This window comes from Bombus pascuorum, chromosome 2 (assembly GCF_905332965.1).
Source record: "Bombus pascuorum chromosome 2, iyBomPasc1.1, whole genome shotgun sequence".
Lineage (NCBI taxonomy): Eukaryota > Metazoa > Arthropoda > Insecta > Hymenoptera > Apidae > Bombus > Bombus pascuorum.
In genome coordinates, this window is record NC_083489.1 from 17,315,898 (window position 1) to 17,337,850 (window position 21,953).

At 38.1% G+C, this 21,953-nt stretch overlaps 3 protein-coding genes across 5 annotated transcripts; 1 reads left to right on the forward strand and 2 right to left on the reverse strand.

Annotated features, from left to right (window-relative positions):
- Positions 1-250: 250 nt before the first annotated feature.
- LOC132916717 (nucleoside diphosphate kinase) lies at positions 251-1,302 on the forward strand. The gene is made up of 3 exons (XM_060976995.1): positions 251-527; positions 848-949; positions 1,027-1,302. The coding sequence occupies exons 1-3, from the start codon at positions 348-350 to the stop codon at positions 1,258-1,260; spliced, it is 516 nt and encodes a 171-aa protein (XP_060832978.1). The 5' UTR covers positions 251-347; the 3' UTR covers positions 1,261-1,302.
- A 289-nt stretch (positions 1,303-1,591) lies between these two features.
- Positions 1,592-4,006, reverse strand: LOC132916718 (lipopolysaccharide-induced tumor necrosis factor-alpha factor-like). Its single transcript, XM_060976996.1, has 5 exons — positions 3,862-4,006; positions 2,687-2,821; positions 2,182-2,326; positions 1,961-2,107; positions 1,592-1,930 (listed from the first exon to the last, which is right to left on the reverse strand). The coding sequence occupies exons 2-4, from the start codon at positions 2,799-2,801 to the stop codon at positions 2,005-2,007; spliced, it is 363 nt and encodes a 120-aa protein (XP_060832979.1). The 5' UTR covers positions 2,802-2,821; positions 3,862-4,006; the 3' UTR covers positions 1,592-1,930; positions 1,961-2,004.
- Positions 4,007-4,208: 202 nt separating this feature from the next.
- LOC132916706 (myosin-7B-like) lies at positions 4,209-21,395 on the reverse strand. 3 transcript variants are annotated; one of them, XM_060976968.1, is made up of 6 exons: positions 19,350-21,391; positions 10,157-10,265; positions 6,772-7,104; positions 6,454-6,686; positions 6,021-6,338; positions 4,209-5,929 (listed from the first exon to the last, which is right to left on the reverse strand). In XM_060976968.1, exons 1-6 carry the CDS (start codon positions 19,643-19,645, stop codon positions 5,701-5,703), a joined length of 1,518 nt encoding a protein of 505 aa, XP_060832951.1. In that variant the 5' UTR covers positions 19,646-21,391; the 3' UTR covers positions 4,209-5,700. The 3 variants fall into 3 exon arrangements, with proteins under 3 accessions (XP_060832951.1, XP_060832954.1, XP_060832953.1); XM_060976971.1 differs by lacking the exon at positions 19,350-21,391 and adding an exon at positions 10,763-11,077; XM_060976970.1 differs by having other exon boundaries at positions 5,752-5,929; positions 5,999-6,338; positions 19,350-21,395.
- Positions 21,396-21,953: the final 558 nt, after the last annotated feature.

Below are 21,953 nucleotides of genomic sequence, written 5' to 3' on the forward strand. Positions count from 1 at the left end.
ATTTCTTGATTGCACCGATTTTTTTTTTCTATCTTTGTGTAACTATTACAATATTTAATCATATTATCGTTTTAAATTACATCCTATTTCATTAATTATAGTATAGTTTAAAATAAAAATATTTGAAGCTAGAAATAATATGTTTATTTCACAGAAATATTATAAAAGATTAAGAGTAACTAAAACATTGAGCAGAAATTACTGTTACCACTCCTGAACGATGATACACGAGCGCCGTACGGTAAGAGTTCGAGAATGGCTTCCCCACCACATTGAAAGAATTCGAATAACTGAAGACCTGATTCTCTCCTTCGTTCTCATTCTTCCGGTGCTGGTACCGGCGTTATATGGTTTTGTGCTCTGTATTGGTTTTACTTCGTTTATTTTGTAGATTAATAATGGCAGGAAATAAGGAACGTACCTTCCTTATGGTAAAACCCGATGGTGTTCAACGTGGACTCATTGGTAAAATAATTCAACGTTTTGAAGACAGAGGTTTTAAACTTGTAGCGATGAAAATGATACAGGTAAGTTCCCCTACATATGCTTACGTACCCGATTCACTCCAGAAAAAATGTGCATTTTTTAGTTCCTAACAACCACGTGATTAAAAATTTTCATTTCGTAAGTACTTATCGTATTTTATCGATTGTACAATAAATGATAATTGTCGTGACCTTCATTACTAATCTCTGACATTATATTATCTTGTGTCAAGATAATTAGCAGAAATACTAGTTTACGAGTCTTGTAGGATTATATTTGTTTTATATACCATTGATGTGCAATAGATTTCGTTATTTGTATTAAAATTATGTTATTATTAAAGTTTCCTTTTTTTTTTTAGCCAAATGAGGAGTTATTAAAGAAACATTATGCAGATTTGGTATCCAAACCATTTTTCCCAGGTTTAATTAAATACATGAGCTCAGGACCAGTTGTGCCAATGGTATATAGTTGTTTTTTGTATAATACAATTAAAAGATATTATATGTATGTTAATTAAATTTAACAATTGCTTTTCAGGTGTGGGAAGGTTTAAACATAGTAAAAACTGGCCGTGTTATGTTAGGACAAACGAATCCAGCTGATTCTTCACCTGGAACAATTCGTGGTGATTATTGTATCCACGTTGGACGCAATGTTATTCATGGCTCCGACTCTGTTGAATCAGCCAATAGAGAGATTAAGCTCTGGTTTGGAGAAGAAAAGGAAGTTATTGATTGGACATCTTGGTCAGAAAACTTGGTATATGAATAAGACATGTGAAATCTTCAATAAAAATATTTATTGCAATACTTATTCTTTCATGTGCTTCAATCTGGCTATACATCAAAAATTTTTTATACATAAGATTGATTGAAAAACAATAAATCAGACTTATACAAAAATGTATCTAATTAAATAATAAAAAGGTTTCAGTACATTAATACAAAACTTATTATTGATGGTAGTAGTATAGTCATTTTTAATTTACAATTCTAGATCTTACATTTAAAAAAATTTTCATATTTATAATATAAATTTTAGAATACTAGTTTATATATATAATATATATAGTATATTTATAATATTAAAATGAACATCTATACTTGTTTAGCAGTCATATTTAAAATAGTGTTTAAATTTACAATTGAGTGCTAAGAAGTATAAAACGAGATACTAATGCAATTACAAAATTGATTTAAAGGTTATCTTTCTATAAATTATATCGACAACTTCAAATTTTTAATCATTAAAATTAAATTATGTTAACCAATTAACTTAAGTTGGAATAAGTGTCTACAATCTTATGTAAAAAATCTATGTTTTTTGGTCAAGATTATTTTCAAGATTATGAACACTTTAAAAAGAAAGTAATTGTATAGAATAAATGTGCAAAATATTGTTTATGCCTTATAAAAAGTCAGAATAATATATAGTATATTACATATATATATATATATATATATATATATATATATATATATATAAGGAAATGGTTTTAATAATGTTACCGTAGAATTAATTATTACTTTGTCCTAAATACGATCTACAAGAAGGACAATAATGTTTCGTTACCAAACAACTATCCATGCAGTAAGGGCAAGGAATACAACACCAGCATCTAAAAATAATTATAAATATAATTAAATCTTGTTTTTTTTCAAAAATCAATGGTAAATCATAATTTATAATTACCCTAAAAGAAATAGTCCTAATGCGAAGAGGTGAGTTTTCATGTTTGCTTCCCTTTCAATCATTGTGATCACATTTGCATGACAAGAAGGACATATTACATGCTGTTGTTCAGGACCAAAATTTGAAGTGGTTATGATAATGGGATCTGTAAAATTATGTTCTTGAAAAACAATATTCAATAATAATCACTGATATTCATATAACAATCAAGATTTATTTTATAATAACAATTATAAAAATAAAGCTAGTTATAAAAATAACTAGCAAATTGTCCTAACAAATTTTGGTACATTTTGTTACTGGTAAACCGCAATTCCCATATCAGGGTGGTAGTTGCAGCGGTATTAACGTATACATAAATAGTCAAACATTTCTAAATTTTAGTCATTAAATCACTTTATGCATATTTTTATTTTCTTGGCTTCCAGGCTACCTACTGATGCTATCTAATAATGAAAGTTATTGCATGATCTTATCATTTAAGTACTTATATATTTTTACGTACTTAATTGTGGTTGCTCATATGACGGTGGTGGGACAAAATGAGATGGTGGTGGTGGTGGGATAAAACCAGGTGGTGGTGGTGGTGGTGGTGGCGACATTGTTACACCTTTTTCCATGACAATATTTTAATTCTTATCTGAAAAACATTGCATCAATCATAAAAATTCATTTTCTTTTAGTTGTTATTCAGGAAATTGATGTGAATTGACTAGAACTAATTCTTTAATAGTATATGTTAGAGTTAACTTTATTAATTATAAAAAACACTATCAGTTATCCTTGTATCTAATCAGGTTGAGAATTTTTATATGAAATCAGATATGTCGTATGAGAACATTTGATATTTTAATATTATGTTTCTTATATATCTGACCGTATTGATGTTGGAGGAATTAATGTAATATAATATAATAATTTAAAATTAGATATATAATATAAAAATAAATATATACTTAATATAATATAACGTGCCTGATAAACAGAAAAATATTTACTATATAGTGGTTTTTTATTTTCTCGTTGGAATTACTTAAAGAATACTTCTAAGGATTGTTTAATGACGCAACAATTTATATTGTAATAGTTCTACAGCAAATACAAAAGGTTTCGTAACCATAATCTAATGTTGCGCAAGTTATTACCGAATGAGTTGCAGTGACTAGAATGCGAGTAATTATTTTATTTCATTGTATACGTGTCATACTAAAAAAAAAAAAAAAAAAAAAAAAAAAGGATTATCAAACTTGGAGAAATTTCTAAATATCGAAATCGATTAAATCAACTGGGAAAACATATTAAACACGATTTCTAGCAATTTATTTGTAGAATTGCTATACAAATTACATGCCATAAGGCATTGATTAAATAATTAATTACGAAAACGAGTTTCTATATAATCGTCCTCACTATATGTTATAAACAAATGTAATAAAATTGAACCAATGTACTGGTTAATTAAATCACCAAAAAATTAAATTACCGACCGATCGATATTATATATTTGGTGTAATAAAATTACACTAAATCATACATCACGATGAAACGATCACTCCAACGTTTTATAAATATTCATACTCTTAGGATATTGATTTTTTTGTGACGAATGTTTCATTTATCGCTAAACTAAGAGCGTGTAGTTATGCTAATTCATTTCTAATTATGTACACACGTACTTACCTCTTGCAACTATTGATATACGCCCAATTTATCACTGATCGATGATCGATATATAACGTTGACATCCAACTACTGAGGTTCAAGTTAACATTCATAGCCATTAAATTCACATACATATTACCTATCAGAACAGTAAAGGTGGGAGATTCTACGAAAAACGTCAAGAGATACGTAACTTATCTATAGCTTTATCAGAATGATAAATAAGATACTTCAATTCACTTTAAAAATACATGACAAAAAAAAAGATATACTACTTTCCGGTTTACTAATTTATATTTTTATTTCGCAAAAAACGAAAAAGATTGTAGAAAAAATCGGGTAGTGAAAAAATACACAAGAAAATATATCTTTGCAGTTAATTCATTAAACAGATAATCCTTAAAATTTTTCTATTTTGGTTTCTTATTTATTTAACATATAATCGTTTTTGGTTAACAAACAACTTTATCTATCGTTGGTAAAAATTTAAACATAATCAAATCAATTAAAATCATTGATTTGTTAGTTGATGCAAAAATTTAAGAATTTGTGTGATAAACTATAAAATTTTAAACTGGCTATAAATATCTTCCTGGAAAGCACTGATTCATTTATTGTTTTTCCATTGAATTAGCATTTTTTAATTTGTCATAAACTTCAACGATTTTTGCATTAACGTAACAATGAATCAGAGAACTAATCTTACTTATTCCGTGAATTCATAAAAAAACTATTAATTGAAATTCATAAATAGCATATAGAAAATATATACAGAATATGTGATAAATTCATACAAGCAAAATTTAGGAAGAAATTCAGTAATAATTGCTAATGAATTATTCGTTTAATAACTAAAATTAAATTTCTAAGAGAATTTGTTATTACCCTGAATACGAAGTTGTTACGTGTTTGATAATCGATTATTAATGATATATTATCGGATGCATTTACGTATTATCGATTCCAATCTAATTCATTCAAATGTTCCTATCATGTATACATTACACAATAGCCTGTAAAAGAATCTCGTTATCCAAGCGAACATTGGCTTTTTGGTTTTGATGTATTATTGTATACAAAAACATATTTAATTTCACAAGTGATGTTTTGCTACAAACATCTTGAAAATTTCATTGGATACTAAAGTGAGTTGCAGATTTGAACATCTGTAATTCTACGAACTAACAAATAAAATTGCGACCGATCGATTTAGATATACGTATGTTATATATGTATATATATATGTATATATATATATTCTTTGACTAGCAGAACAACAATCGCCCTAACAATAACAATGTAAGGATGATAAAATGCGTCATGAATAACATTATTTTACTCACAATCCAATAAAAAACAAAATGCCTAGAAATTTCAGACCCAACTCCAATAATCGTAAACAGAGTTCTTTTGTCTAATATCGTACGCTTTAGTCGAATTTGATCGATCGTTCGCAATAATAACCGTTGAAATTTCAATTCCTACATAGTGTGACGAGTATTAACAGCCGAAACTTCAGCCAAGGTGTATTAGATATAAGAAAGTGAACTACTAGTAAAATGACCGTAACGATCACTTGCGAGGATAAGTTTCTATATCGATATAACTCGAAATCTGTGGTCTTTAATTCGATGTTATTACTAGGAAGAAATCCAGGATTGTATTACTATCAATATGCTGGCAGTATCGAATTGTTTCTTTAATAGTAAACAAATTCGTTTGGAATGTTTTACCGATCAAGCGAACAATCTCGATAGATCAATGACGGAGCTGAAAAAGGGAGGGAGCACTAAATTTCACGGTGATTTCGCACTACGTGTTTGAAGCACGATAACGTGCTTCTCAGTCTTGGCCTTTTCACGAAGAGCAGTCAGGCGTGGGGGGCTTGGTCTTTGGTTTTCGTCCAAGTAACTTGCGAAACGAGGAGGTCCACCTCGATCGACTAAATCCTGTCGTTCTCTGTTCGTCCGGTTCGCTGCAACTAAGGGACTCGCTAATTTTCCTGCTTTTGCCACTGCTACTGCTGGTGCTACTACCCCCATTTTCATAACATCGTGATCTTCGATCTCCGATTTCCGAAGAAAATCTAAACAACGTGAAAATTTATTGCGAATTATGTTTCGCTACTTCTTATGTAATTAGAAGGTACACGAACTTGGTGAAATATCAAGACGAACCCTGAATCGGATGAAAAGGCTCTAGCCGTAGCTGGAGCGCTCGAGTTAGCCGATGAAAGCGATATTTCAGCAACAGGAGTACTCGGATATGCTTCATCGTCGGACGCGCTGTTACTACTGGTGGTACTGCTGCTGCTAGCATTGCTTCCACCGGGGCTACTGTCGACGCTGGAATCGTCGATGAAACTTATTTCTCGATCGGCCAACGGTGAACTGGTCCTCTGTCCATGCGACATCGACGTCGCGGACGTTGTGCTAGGTCGCAACCAGGTACGTAGATCCTGCAGCGGCGCTTGAAGGCACTTGAAAAGATTTCCACTGAAACATTTGGAAACTTGATAAGTGTAAAGGTAAAAATTCTTTCTTCGTTATCGACTATCGGGACTGGTCTGTTTATAGATACTCGTGTTTCTTCTAGGTTCGATCTACTTACTCGTCGCGATAATCATCGATCTCGGCAAAAGTGCGCCTCGCGTATAAACAAACGGAACACCGTCGTCGACGGCGGCAAGACGTAGCGTGTAGAGTCGCTGCACGAAGATGTCTCGCGGCGTGTCTCAACGTAATCGTTTCTCGAGTCAGCGCTGCGACACCTTCCTCTCGTCTACGCCTTTCCTCTCCCAATTCTCCCTGTTCTATACGCAGCTTCTCTTTTAAAACTTCATTCTAGAGACACAGAATATACACATTATGACATTATAGCATTGATCGTCTTCATCGAAACAGATATTGTTGCTCAAATTATCATCACCTCTCTCTCAAGAGCATCACGTTCGGCACGAATAATAGTAGCCTGTTTGACAACGTCCTGGCGAGCTCGTTCAAGAGTTTGCCTAGTAATCTCGTTTTGCGCCAGTTGCATCTGCAGACGGCGCAAAGCTACTTCCCGTTGCTTCTCCAGCTGATCCTTAGTAGCTATGCAACTGTCGCGTTCGGTTTTAGCTCTCTCCACCTCTTCCTCCAGACGAAGGCTTCGTTCCAGTTGCAGGAACAGCTCGTCCTCTTTGCCTCGGAGTTCTGCTTCGCAACCCTCCAGTCGCTTCTCCAACGACCGTCGAGTCTCTTCTAACTTGTCCCTTTCAGCCTGAAACAACCAGGCAATTTTGTATTAGACGAGTTTCTATCGTAATCCGATCTTTCCGATTCGTTTCAACAGCAATTCGAATTCAACTTCCTTTGATTAAGGTCGGCTCATTCAAGAAATCATTTGTTAATATTTACTCGATAAGTTATCTCGATAACTCTTATCTTTCGAGTTACATCTTTTTACCGACTGAGTCACGATTGTTTTCGAGTCTGTACAACTAACGTAGATAGATCGGAGAACAATACCAACGAGGTACATTCGTGTAGCAGTGGTTGTCAACCGATAAGGCGAACGAGTCCGCAGGCAAGCGTTAACGGAGATAATAATTCTAATTAAAAAAGAGAATGCAACCGAATGCTTCCAGTACTGCATCTGATTTCACGGTCGCCGCTTTTGGGTGCCTCCGTTGCGCCTGCCCAACGACTACATGCAAACACCATCGGTATTTATTACGGAACCAATTTTGCAGCTCCAGATTCGAATCTACCGTGCTCGGGGTAGGATGTATGGATATCGAAAGCGTACATTAGTTCGATAAGACGTGTTTGCCGCTAAAATACGACTGAAATGACGTTCGTGTATCAAGGGTACTATCGAAAGAAACGCTATTTATAGATCGAACACGGTACTTAGACTATGCGTTACGTTGCGTTGCTACGCGTGGCAAATCTATTCTCGCCGTTTAGCCGATTGCGTAAGTGCGACTGAGTCGTAAATCATCGATCGTCTGTGTTGCTTCGCATACGAACGACCAGTTCGTCATTGAACGTTTCGACGTTGCTGGTCGAGTCGAGTGGAAGATCGGTAACTGAGCCGGCGGTATGACGTGATCCGGCCGATAATGCCGCCTCGGCCGCACCTCCCTCCTTCGACTGAGTCGCATCTAGCATCGCGCTAGATGCCACATTGTAGGTCAGCTTAGGCGGCCAAACTAGACTGTCGATGGTACGAGGTTGATGAACGGTAGTACGAGCCAGCTTAGCTCGGGGCAGGCCGTTTCGCGGCTTCCACTGCAACGAAACTAAACGAGGAAAGGTACGAAAAGAGAGGCTACGGAAAAAACTGACTGGAAAGAAAGCGAAGAAAGTCAAGAGGAAGGAAGACGAGGGGCGCTGCAGGAACGAGTTGAAAGACAAGATACGAAACCGCAGAGGGAAAAGCGGAGTAACGAAATGTAACCGTTTCTTCTCCACGGCGAACTTTTTGCCATTCGCTCGTCGTTGCTCGGCTTTGTCTCTGCGGTTTTGCCACTGTACGGTTCACCACGGTCAATTTTCTCTGGCGGCCAGTGCATAAGCAGACATACAAGTTGACGCGCATCCACTGGAAGGCCAAGGGGAAACCAGTGCCCACGGGTGAAATCGACCTAAGTACTACTTACATGGCCTTCCTCCGGCTATCCTGCTCTGCGTCTATGGACGCGACACGACGCCTCCGCTCTTTTCTAGACCTCTTTTCTCCAAAGGCTTCGCGGATTCGTCTTTTCCTTTTACTTTCTTTCCTATCTTTGTTTCCTGCCCGATATTACAGACTGGTTGGATTCTACAGCCGGTCACGGAAAAATCACGCTACGCTGGTTCAGTTTATCGTTTCTTCGCAACTTCTTCTAGAAACGATTTAATCGCAGGTACATATTTAGTCGGACGAAACCTACATTCCGCTTATTTTTCCTTCGATCGAGGTCAAATCTCAACAGTCGAATTAAACCTTGGCGTGCCAGTTAAAGTTGTAGGCGACGGTTAATTGCATGTCGATATTTCGAGGAACGCGAAACCGGAGCACGTGATTAGACAAAACGTTGTACGCACGAAGATGGAACGCCCCATTTGCCCCCTTCCGTTTCCCGATTGTTCCCGCGAGAAAGTTTCGTCGCAGAGCTGCCGTCAAATTTCTTCGAAAAGGGCAAAGAGCGTGCGAGAGCTATAAACGAACGCCAAACGGACACTCGGCATGGGAAATCCTGCCTGTCAAGGTCTACGGTTACAGTGACTGACTGACTGGCATCGGCTATTCAAACAGGATTGAGAACGTGTAAAGAATGGAACGCGTCGAGCTGTACCGCGTACGGTTTTTTCAGATCACGACAATCATACGCAAGAACTTTTTTTGTCAGGAATATTCGACCGTTCCAAAGACAGGAAAAAGAAAAAAAAAGAGAAAGAAAAGGAATTTGAACAGTCATCGCGGACCAAGATATTTGTCGGGAAGTAGAATTTCTATGAACGCAGGAATTCGCGAGAGGAACAGGAAACGAGTGGTTTCTCGCTCGAAATGTTTCTCATCCGGCAAGCGGCGACAGTGACATCTATCGATACATTTTTGCAAATACTAAATAAGCTGCATAGTGCAAGGAGACCGTTTTCTCTCGCGCATTTTTACGGATAATATTGCAACAGGCGAGAGCAAGTTGATTTCACTCGCGGTACAAGCTGCCTGGGGCCACAGATACCATCGAGCACAGTCTAACAAGATCGCGGAAGGATTCTGATCTTTGTTGCAACCGTCTCGAGAATTAATTATACGTACGCGTTGCTTATGCCAGAGGCTCTCAAAGCTCACGTCGCGATAGCAGCCCGTTATCATGCGAAACCATTTTTATTTTCATCGAGATATAGATTTCTACAGAATTAGGAAAAAGCGAAGGTTACGGCAGATTTTTTTTAGAGTTCCATAATTGTCGAGATTAAGATAAGTAGCGCGAACTCAAATCGAATCTATGAAACTCTGACGCATATATGCTACGTACGTTCTTTACGCGATAGGGAAAACGATCGACGGCGTTTCTTTGGCTTCGTTACGTTTCATCGGTTACCGGTTCCGCGTATCCGATATTTAATGTACTATGCGTTAGTTAGATTCGCCAACTACTCCAATAAACCGACCTAGATATATATCGTTTTCTGTTACATCCATCTACGATCGTATCGTGTAGAATAGCAAACTTGTCTATTTTTTCGAATTACAATAACACGATGATTCCTATCGTTTATCATCGGCTGAATCTGCATTTGATAAGATTCGATTAATTAAAAATGCTTATCCGACGTACCTTCACCTCGTGATAACGTTCTTCCAAGTAGTAGGCGACACCTTTGGCTTCCTCATATTTCGCCGCCAAAGCAACGTATTTATCGTAGTGACGCTTGAACAGCACGAACCTGAAAGCAAATAGTATATTAAATATCTACTATCTCGAGTACGTCATTTTTCATCATATTTCGAGAACAATGACGCGAGTGAAAGTAAGTTTACAACAAATGGAAGAAGATAGAAAAATCTCGTGGAAAAATGCTAGCCGTATGATACAATCGCGTGACATCTGTCCGCGATTTTATTCCCATTTATTCGTATCAAAGGAAACTCTACGTTTCAGATGTTTCACCCAGCAAGCCTGATTCTATTAAGATTAAGAGCCGACATAATTCACAGGCAAAACAACGATTCTGAGACAGACAGCCTCGTTTCAGTATCACCGAACGCGCAACAATCTTATTGGCCTATCAATCGCAGCGGATTGAGTTCGTCGTCGACGAGATCTCTCGTTAGAGATCTGCCGTTTGGAAACCGGAAGCGTGCTCGGGTCCCACGCGAAGGTTGCACGTGTAACGAGCGATACTCGCGACGACATCGAGAAGTTAGCGAGCAGGAAGCCGACCTTTCAGTCATGGCGTGGCCCGGTCGGGTCTGATGCGACCCGATGCGCTCGTCGAGTTGCTTGCAGTTGCTTCGCCAATCGATTTCTCTCTCTCTCTCGTTCTCTCTTCTTATTGATCGCTGCGAATCTGTTGCCCTCCACCGAAACTTCCTCTCTCCGGTTCTTTTTATCTTCGACTGGTTCACTCACTGACACTCGCACTGCCGTGTAACGGCTCGTCCATTCTCTCCGAGACTTTCGCTTTCACGATTGCTCGAGACGCGCGGTGCTCCCGCTTTGAGATCCAACAACGATCTTTGCTTATCTTCCGGGTTGCCTGCCAACCAGCCAGCAGTCAGCCTCTACTCTGCTCTTCAAAAATCCGCCCGTCACGCCTTTCCGGGCCGAATCTCCAGCGTCGTGTGAAAATGAAATATCGCAATGTAATTCTAGCCGGGTGTCGAAGGTACCGATCGCAATACGAGCCACCGATTATCTTCGCTTCTGCATTTCAAACTCACACAGCTTCAAAAGATACCGAGGACAAAAGTTCAGATTCAGCTGCTGAACTGAGTCAGATTCAGTTTAGCAGTTGAACTATGCGTCAGTCTCCAGGATATTCGGTAAGACGATTCGATCGTTGCGATAGTCGTCCATCGGTCGAAAGTCCGAATATCAAATGTCAAAGATAACACACACTGAGGGAACGTTGTTTTCGATGATTCTTGGTTTCGTTGGTAGAATCGTGGAACGGTAGTTCGTTTCTCCTTGTTAAGCCAGAACCAACGAAATTCGCGATTGTGGCTAAGTATACTGTGAGAGAATTCTGAAAAATGAATGTTATGTATGGAATGACAAACTACGAATGAGTACAACCCGAGACTCCTTTCGTGTTTGATGACTTGATTTCTGTTCCTTGAACTCTCTTGTAAATCGCACCGGTGTTAACGAACTAAGGTTGAGTTGACGTAGGAACAGTGAAGACCCGTCTTGTGTTATTACGGAAGAAAGCTCAGTGTGGGTGTACACTTTGAACGAAGGACTCGAATTCATAGTTCCCACTTTCGTCAGAAAGTGAGTTTAACAATCCGTAATGCTCATTGGTCATAATCTACGTTAATGACTGAAGGTATGATATGGAGGTCCTCTGTCAACGTGGTTTATGGGTGTCCTTGTTTATAGGAAAAATTTACTTTTTAATTAAACAAACATTCGGTTTCTCCGTAATTTGGAAGAACGTGGAATAAACCTAAGGACTGTTTTAAAGACTACCCACGAACCGAAGATACTTATATGAATAGAGGTTAAGTTGAAAAGTGTCGGTTTATGGTGATTCCTTAGATTTATGGCAGGTCATGACAAACAAATCATGCTAAGACAATACTAAGTCATACTAAGGCTTTTATTTGGAATAAAAAGCTTATTTCTCTTATTCTCCGAGCTTATGAGCTATATAGGAAGATCTATATTTTGATATGTAAGTAAACAAAAATGTAGTCATTCAAACGCTAAAATACAACTTTTGCATTTTTCAGTATATCATAGTGGAACTTGTTCTACCGATTTCTGCAGTCATTTTACGTAATTTAAAAAAAAAGCGTTTCTCTGGCACCAATCATTTCCAAGACAGGTCTTTTTTCCAAAAAAATCAGCAACGCTAAACTATTAAATATCAAGAAATGAAATAAGTCTGTTTACAGTTTATTATTTACGTTACATGTGGGTCATTTTCGATCGGATGCCCATAAAGGGCAGAAGAACGTTTGCGAAGCTGAAAATTGTAACTTATGGAAAAAGTCACATTATCTTGGCAACTATAGCGTTTAGAAAGACATTCTTTTTTTTTAATTTGGATTACTAAAAAAAAGGAAACGATTGGTAACATCTGTTTCATTGTTGAATATTATTTAAAGTGTGAGACTGTACGATCATACCATTGTATTGACAATTTTGATTAGAGATGTAAACGATTGAAGAAAAACGGATTTCTTCGCGTTTGTTACTAATTTACAAGCTAACGATTATGCTTATCATAACGTAACAGATCTCATTTTACAGATAATAAACTTTATTAGCCATAACTTTCTACTGAAACTTCTACAATCTTACAGATAGTTTCTGGGACGTAAAACGAAATGTGAGAAAAAGTTGTGTTTTTCCGTCTAATCGATATTTTGTTTATGGAACATCGAAGTGAAAATTGTTTCAAAGTTGCTTATTTTCTTTTAAATATCGTTTCGAATCGCATTATGCAAAAACATTTGTATCGTCAATTTGTTCCCGGATTTAAGCCTCTTTGAGCTCAATTCGCGTGGACCGTAGTATCAACCAGTTAGCCGTCTTTGACGAATATACTCGTCACGAAGAAATGGCAATATTTCGTGTTGATGACGAGCCCTATCGATAATAAAATGAAAAATAAAACAGTCATTTCGTTATAATATGAAATTAAGTTGTATATTACAGGAGAATTTTATTTAATTTTTACGCCTATGACCGGTACAAGCGCTAAGGTGTTTTGAACTGTGTGCCAACTGTTCCTTGGCCTTTAACTAGTTAGCTGATGTAACCTCTTTGAAAAGTGTGTACTTAAAATGTGTCATGAAAAGTAAGCAATGACGAATATATTTGTCAGACACGGGTTACAACAATTCCATATTATAACAGCCACACTATGTCTGACAAATATATTCGTCATTGCTTACTTTTCATGACACATTTTAGGTACACACTTTTCAAAGAGGTTACAACAGCTAACTAGTTAAAGGCCAAGGAATAGTTGACACACAGTTCAAGACACCTTAGCGCTTGTACCGGTCATAGGCGTAAAAATTAAATAAAATTCTCCTGTAATATACCGATCGTAATACGTTTTTCTGTGAACCTTACGACGACGGATGTTTAACACGTTGAATGCCACGCCAGTTTTACAAGGTTTGACTGTGGCGCCACGATGAATTTTTTATTAAGCGATACATATGAAATATGTTGAAATATTACCTACAAGAAGTATGTTACGGTGTATAATCATCATTAATGAATTTATCTCATTGAGGTCATCGGTGACCCCCATGCTATTCGACGTGTTAACGCGAAATGCCACCAGGTTATAAAAATATTTTCCCGTGTACCTTTCACATATTCGGTTAGCAGAATTTTTATAGATTTCAGGTTTTGATCCACACGCTCTACGCATTAATTACTGCAAATTCCGTAACCATCTATCTGATTGCCTTAACACATCGTTGACCGGTAATTTTACTAAGAATTTATTTCATGTCACTGGCTGTTATTTCGTAATTGGATGTGGAAGTTAAACAATATAAATAAACTTTAATAAATTTTATTTATTATTCAATTTTTAATATTTCGTTTTCGTATGATAAACAGTGTAACAATCACCTACGTGTAATGGTACACAACAACTTTTGCAAATATATCTAGTTCCGCTGCGTTTTCATTTTGAAGAGCATACTCTACACGTTATAGTCGGATTTGTTTTTCTGCCAGTGATTATTGTTTCTAAGACGTGGTCTGACGCTGATGCGAAAAAAAAGTGCATCACGAGTTTACTCGTGGCCAGTCGGTAACGTTTGGCCATGAAAACACGAGTTAGCTCGTGACCGGTTAACAATGTGTTAATATTAAGGGAATATTAGGACCGAGGAACCCATGAAATACATGGTGATTTTTCTACGAGTATCAGCACAGAGATATACGTGGAAAAACATAATTCTGGAAAGCATTCGCTTAGCTGTTCCGGACGAAACACACTTTCCCTTCCTTTTCTATTCTTCTCTCTTTTCCTTCTCTCGTCACAATGACATAGCAAATCTTGGTTCAGTTCTTATCGAAAAGATCAGTGGCCATTACAAAGAACACTGCTTGCTGTACGAGTCTCTGTCTCGTCCATCGATGGATATTACAAGACGTTTTAATTTAGGATCTCGATACATCTTGCAACTCGAGGCTACCATACAGTTGCAAATTTGGCTCACAGCCCAATGTGCCACACGTCTATTCAAATGGATACTTTCATCGATACGCAGCTCACAAAAAGAAGCGAGAAATCTGGACGCGTATTCGCGTGGCGACATTCGGCGCGTTTCGCCGACAAGTACGAAGGAAATTGCACGTATTGTTGGCGAGTACACGTGTGTTGCATAACACGCAAGTAAGAGAAGCGACGCGGTAAAGTTGGGACAATAAAAAATTTTCGGATTGAGTCGCTCGTAAATCGGGTCATTCGTCGATGGAGAAATTGGCGTACGAATTAGGCTACCGTTTATCACGAGCAGCGCTTCGAATAGTTTGCATAATAACGATTTTCCAGCGACTTTCTAAGCCAAGTATTCCAGTGAAAGGGTTAACGACGATGTGTATCGTCGCGGCCAAAAATGGTGCAGTAACCACAAAAGGGCGTGTTATGCTCGTTTCTTTTCTTTTTTTGCCTCGAGCGGTGTGTGTTTTTTGCTAGGAGATCGAATATCTACTCTACTTCGCGATGAGCGTTAGCGAAAGAAAGCGAAGAAACGTGTCTTTTCGGAAACACTGGTGAAATTTGTTTATGAAGCAAGCAGAACGAAACATCGTACTATCGTCACGACATTGGTAAAAAGATTTATTCTCAAATAATTCGTACTTCCCTTTTGTCAATAAAAATAAAATATAAGAATGGAATTAATAAATAAATGATAACGACGTTAAACGTTAACGCAGCTCTGTAACGAACTACATTCGTGCCGTTTAATTTCCAACGATTTGTTAATTGCAACTATTCCAATCGTCTATGTGGAACGACTAACTTAACCGGTTAACTGCGTTCGACGAGTATACGCGTCAATCTAGAACCTTATTTCGGTGCGGTTGACGTGTATACTCGTCGTGTGAAATAAAAAATTACCATTTACTGTAAGAACTGAAAATTTCGGTGAAAAGTAATACAAAGGACATTTAGTGATATGTTTCCTTTATACCTTCGGCAAACTTGCTCTGTATTTTATAGAAGAAAAATCATTTGATTATTCTCTTTGATATATCGGTTATGATCTGTACGCTTTTTCTAAATTGAGTTGATTATTTTCTCCAATGTATCCCCATTCGTGTACTTTACTTTATTATTTTTTGGCAATTTTTAAATTATTAATAGCGATGTCTTTTTCAACAATGAATTTCTTCGCAAAAATTGATGATAGGAACATTTTCCCTGCGTTTAACTACGCAACGCGTAAGAGATTTTTGAAATTAAACTCCGCCGTTTAACAGTTTAATTACGCATGGTTAATTATTTAACCGTAAAAATCTATATGGAATTGGTATTAACGCTAGCCAACTCAGCGAGAGAAACACAACAGCTAGGCGGAATTATTTTCCGACCGTTACCCGCTAAGACCTAGAAGCTAGCCTCGTTCCTTTAAAATACACTAAACTCTAAATGGTACAGTACATTTTCACGGTATGTACGTATTCTGTAACGAATTAAATAACCACGTACATACTAGTTAGCTAGCTACGTTTTCACGAATAAACAAGCAAATACCGTGATATCAATAAATCTTGCCAAAAAAAAAAAAAAAAAAAAAAAAAAAAAAGAAAAGAAAGAAAAAAGAAGAAACCGGATTCCAATGCTTCTTTTCGTTAATCTCGAAGTTAACGAGCAGAATTTCCAAGCAATTCGTCTGTATATAACGATCGCTGTTGGATATCTCGAAAATCTAAATAAAGACAACCTCACACCGCGCTTCTTTATTTCGCAAGTGACAAGGTTACCCCTTTGCAGACCACGGATTAATTTCTTAAGTTGGTCGCTGTGACTTATATATCTTAATTGGTACATTTACAATATAATGACGCAATCGTTTTATCGATGGGAAATTGAAGAGGTGGAGAAAAATGAGTTTGCAAAAGTTCGAGGAAAATGGAATTAGAAAGCGAATGCTTTTACTTTATTCGCTTCTCCGGGACTCGATCCTATTTTTATTGTAATACATACGTACGTATGTATTTCGGTTGACGTGGATGATACACAATGGAAGGATAACGAAAACGGAGAAACTGCTCTCAAATATATCGCTATCTTTAGCTCTGTTCTTTTCTACACAATGACTGAAGAGCCAACCGATGGCGCTCGACATCGGAGGGGCACGAGTCAACGGTTACGCATCGGAGAACTCGTTGATCGTCGATTCCGATACCTACGTATATTTAGCTGATCGAAACGATACCGGTAGAACTGGAACTCGTGTTTTTTCCTTCAATGTTGTCAACTCGATGAGGAAGCCTCTCTAATAAAAATACGTGTGAATTTTCTGCGATATTACACGTTAATATCACTATTAAAATTATATCGTTATTTGAGAGGTTAGGTGTTATCGACCAGATATCGATGAGACATGCCAAAGTTTAAAATCATAATGGCTGACAGCTCTTTAAAAAAAATACGTGTGAATTTTATGCGATATTACACGTTAATATTAGTACTAAAATTGTATCGTTATTTGAGAGGTTAAATCATCGATCAGATATCGATGAGACATGCCAAAGTTTAAAATCATAATGGCTGACAGTACTGTTTTAGTACATATGCGAATCGTTTAATGCGTGAATATATATTCTGTAGCATATGCAAATGACGACTGTGATAGGAGGTTAGCATGGGGCGTCGCGTTGCCAAAAATGAAAGTTATTTTTAACCTATTCACGATTCGTATTTTTACCATTGAACGTGCATTGCGCGTGAAATATTCGGTATCTGTTTCCAAGCATCTTTCGAGAGAATAAATTTCTTTCCGAGCGATAAAAAAAGAAATACCTAACGGAAAAGAAAAAAAGAATTCATGTTCGCGCTTATGATTAATCATCACAGTTTGTCTTGTAAGTAACGAGGGTAAAAGAAGCGCGGCTATCTCTCTAATTACAGACAAAATTACTGAAGTTGTTGAAACCGAGGCGAGCTGATTAATTGCATTGATTAAATCGCGTTTTAAGTGGACGCCCGCTGGCTCCACTCCGGAGTCGTTCGTAATTTCCTTCGAAGCCGTTTTCATTGAGACCGTCTCGCGCTATTCTACGGAAGCCGCTCCTTCTTCATTAAAAATGAAACGCTCCTCGCTTTCCGTTTTTAAACACGTTGCGTGTCTGCTGCGTATGCGCGTCTACGAATCAGTTAGCTCGAATAGTTTGTCAATGATTCGACGTCATCGACTAAATTGAACTACATGCGACGCGACGCGACGCGACGCGACGATGCGAACCGGAAACGATTTTTCCTCTTCCGCGCGCCTTTACGTGTACGCGTTCCGATCAACGATTTAAGATTTATGCTGTTCGTGATAAATCGAACAAATTCGTCGTCACCGCCTTTCGTAAAAGCACGTCGGCAAAATTCTCGAGAATGTTTATCAGTATTTTGATTATTCGCAAAGAGATGTGGCTTTAATCGTTTCTGTCGTGAAAACAGCTAACCGCTTTTAACTCGTCTTAATCTTACCTTAACTAATTCTTCCAAAGATTGAAATCGAAAATATTCAACCAAATTAAATCGGTAATTCCGTGTTTCGAGAATTCGACAAAAGCGTATTAATTACGGATAGTGGAAAATTACTAACGATGTAGAAATCTGTGCGATTAATTATCGAAAAAGAAATTGAATCGCGCGGCTACATATCTTTTTTCAAGTTTTAAACTCTCTCCCGTCTACCGATAAACAGAGCAATAATTTTATAGCCTGCTGGGGTCGAACATCGGCGTTAACATGAATACGGACGTTACGCATTTAACGTTTTAGGCATCGTTGCGAAGCATAGGAAATCTCGTAAAACTCGTCTACGTTTATAGTTAACATACATATCCCGTAATCCCGGATCTCGCGCCCGCGGCACTTGCAAATCTAGTAATATCAGCTTCGAAACGAGCTCCTCGGGTCGTAAATTATCGAGAAGCCGGTACATGAGTATTTCATTGGAATTCTTGGTTTCCTCCATTTAGATCGCTTTTATCGGCGCGCTTATTATACGGTTCGAGTACTCGGTCGTACACGACCTCTATCTTTCGATCGAGGAAAGTAGGAATCGAAGAGACTCGTTTGAGGAAAAGATAGCAAGCTAAAAACATGCGTCCGATACCGGATCGTTTATTTATGACTTTCGACAAAAACCAATAGCTTAAAGATAAAAATCGATGATATCACTGACTTAAATATATAGCGTGCTACGTCAATAGGTAAAGTCGAGAGATCGATGTTCACGAAACGTATCAATACGTGCGGCATAAAGGTATCGACTGATGAAAAATAAAAGAAAGAAAAAGAAAAAAAAAAGTGCAAACACCGCACCGGTGAGAAAAGCGATATCAAAATACAGAAAGTGTTCAAAGAAAAATTTGCTTGGGAAGGAACCTCGGAAAGAAGTTGCCTCGTCGACTATCGATCGAATCATTCTGAAACGTTTCTTTTTATTTCAAGTTACGTAAACGAAACAAAGAATGTTCTAGCAGGAAGCTAGCTCTGCATTAATATAAATTGTCACGCACGATAGCGACCAGCAACCTTACCCGATCTAATTGCACAGAATAAAGGATCAAAGAAAGAAAAGGAGAAACGTATACGAACCTGTAGAGATCGTTTTCAGTGACGATATCTCGGATGGAATCCTCTGGATCGATACGATCCGCTGGAAAACCCGCCGGTCCGGCAACCCTCGAGGACAACAAGGGACACGGTGGTTTTATGGTGGAGTCAGTGGCCTCGTGGAGGGCGCTGGCCGCGATAAGGTCGTCCTCGGAGGCGGTACTAGGCAGAGGCACGTTTGGACTCGGAGATCGCGAGCCGGAGATCACACCGAGTAAATCCTCGCTCCTGGAATGTCTCATTTCCATAGCACCGTATCTTCCAGTGGTTGTCGTCATCCTTCCACCGAATCACCGTAGCACACTCGATTTTTCCACGACCGCGACCCGGTTAGACGCGGTCGTCCTCTTTTCCTTCGTTCTCGTTGCCACAACGACCTAAACAGCCCGAAGGAACCGACCACGATCTAGTCTTCGCTACTCAAATCCGGACTGGCCTCCTCTTACTACCTTTTAGTCGACTCCCTAGAGAACCGCGATCCACCGATTTTCATCTCCGAGACATTTTCTCTCTTTCGCTCCTGTTTCACCACCGTTGCTCCGTTGCTCCTTCCACTTGGCGCGCTCCTCTTCCACTTCCACGAGAGCGCACGTCCTCCGATTCCTTCTTCGTTCGCGGCGGACCAGAATTCCTATCGCCTTCTTTGCGTTCTAGTTCATCGCACGATCTTTCACACCAAGTGATTTCTCTTCGACGTTTCTTTTTACAATCTTTGCACAAGAGGATAGCATAATCGTCGAAGCAAATGATAACGCTCGTCTAACGTTAAAACGCCGCTACACACTTTCTCGATCTCCAGTATGAACACGCGCACGTCAGCCAAGCATCAAATACCACTGAGGGTAACGGACTTTTGCGTCAACTATCCGTTACGTATATTCGCACGTTGGTACGCGTATTACCGAACGTATCACCGATCGCGCCACTTTTTCGGTTTCGTCTCTTCCTTCGATCGATTTTCATTCGACCGTGTTCCTACGATTTATCAGGTATCACGTCGAGATACCATTAACAGGATCAACAGGACGTATCCTCGTCATGGACGAATCCACGTTTCGACGATCGCGCAAAGATCTGTCGGTCACGAAACAATCCACGAATCTAATCATCGAACAGATTCAAGCCGCCATTTTTTCTCGATTCTATGAATATTGTTGTACCGTATCTTTTAAAAAACACCAGACATGGAGCACACGGCGATTATTCTGCTCTTTGTAATTAAAGTAGTTAGAAAAAGAAGGGTGGTTCTTCTGGACGGACCATGCGCGGTAAACACGATGCACACAAGTACCTGGGAGCGTCCACTTTGCACAATAACAAGTTTATTTCACACGATCCTTCCGCACACTGTGTGCTCATTCGTAGATTTTTCCGTCGTCCCGCCTTTCTTTCACGAGCCCCAAGCAAAGTCTGCCGTAACGGGAACTGACGAAGCCGCTTTGTCCTTTCGTAAAGAAGGGGCATACGAGAAAGGATATACCTGCGCTCTTGCGCGTTCGTCGGGGATATACGCTGACGCTGACATTGACCAATAAACGTCCCTCCGATGAAAACTGGTCACATGACGAGTCACAGATACAATCCTTCAACCTTCTCCCTTTGATTTTCTTCCAGGAAGATCATTTTTTTCAAAAATGTCGCGCAGTTTCATTAAAGCCATTGAAATGACTACGACATGACATCTAGTGTTTTCAATTGTTTTACACGTTCTATTTCTTCGTTTCCTCGCAATTTTGCATATAATGTGGCCTTATCGAAAGGGAGGTTAGTCTCTGTTTAAATATTACGTATGCTTTGCATTGTCTCGTGAAACATAATATGTTACACTGCGATGAAAATAAAGCATGAGATTGTTGAATCGTTGAATCATTTGTACAAACAATACTGTAACAACATAATACTATGAATGTTCATCATGATTGCGATTATCAAACTTATTAAAAGTTATACAGGTTACAATACTTCGGTCAACGTCCAAAATTTTGATGTTGCTTTACCGACTTCCATGGTTGGCAAAGTTATGCATGTAATTTCCCTATATATGTATTTCCTAGAACAAGCGTTAGCAATTGGTACTTACAGAGAGGAAATCTCTGGCACTTGCACGGACAGAAGAGTCCCCACCGTAAACAGTGGTTTCACGGTAGGGCGATCTATGAACGTAGAAACTCGTAAAAACTACATCAAATACAAAATATCGTACAAATATCGAAATAATCTAAAGGTGGAGTAAACGTTGCTATCTGTTTGTGCTTTTACGAGATCAATACCGTTAAAACAAAAAATATTACGTAGAGTACAATACGGTTTTACTTACCTACTTACAAGTTGACAAGTTGACACTAAATTCAAAATTTAGGAAAATTCGAAAAGTGAAAAATTCATTCAGGATGTGTGATGGAATATTTTGGTGGTAGATAATCGCAAAAACTCTAACTAAATCAAAAATAGTATACATATAAGACTATCATTTTCTTATTACGATTAACAGATATTATTTGCCTACGCCTACGCATGTTCTAGATTTTGGAACATTGATTGTATTGTTGCTTATAGCATAGATGGCACCTCGGTGGTGTTTTCAGG

Coding starts and splice junctions, on each gene's coding strand:
- LOC132916706 (XM_060976968.1), bottom strand. CDS start 19,645: ATGACGACAACCACTGGAAGATACGGTGCTATGGAAATGAGACATTCC. Junction 10,266..19,349: donor ACTGAAAACGATCTCTACAG/GTTCGTATACGT, acceptor ATTTGCTTTCAG/GTTCGTGCTGTTCAAGCGTC. Junction 7,105..10,156: donor AACGTTATCACGAGGTGAAG/GTACGTCGGATA, acceptor TGGTTGTTTCAG/GCTGAAAGGGACAAGTTAGA.
- LOC132916718 (XM_060976996.1), bottom strand. CDS start 2,801: ATGGAAAAAGGTGTAACAATGTCGCCACCACCACCACCACCACCACCT. Junction 2,327..2,686: donor ATATGAGCAACCACAATTAA/GTACGTAAAAAT, acceptor ATAATTTTACAG/ATCCCATTATCATAACCACT. Junction 2,108..2,181: donor TTAGGACTATTTCTTTTAGG/GTAATTATAAAT, acceptor AATTATTTTTAG/ATGCTGGTGTTGTATTCCTT.
- LOC132916717 (XM_060976995.1), top strand. CDS start 348: ATGGTTTTGTGCTCTGTATTGGTTTTACTTCGTTTATTTTGTAGATTA. Junction 528..847: donor TAGCGATGAAAATGATACAG/GTAAGTTCCCCT, acceptor TTTTTTTTTTAG/CCAAATGAGGAGTTATTAAA. Junction 950..1,026: donor CAGGACCAGTTGTGCCAATG/GTATATAGTTGT, acceptor ATTGCTTTTCAG/GTGTGGGAAGGTTTAAACAT.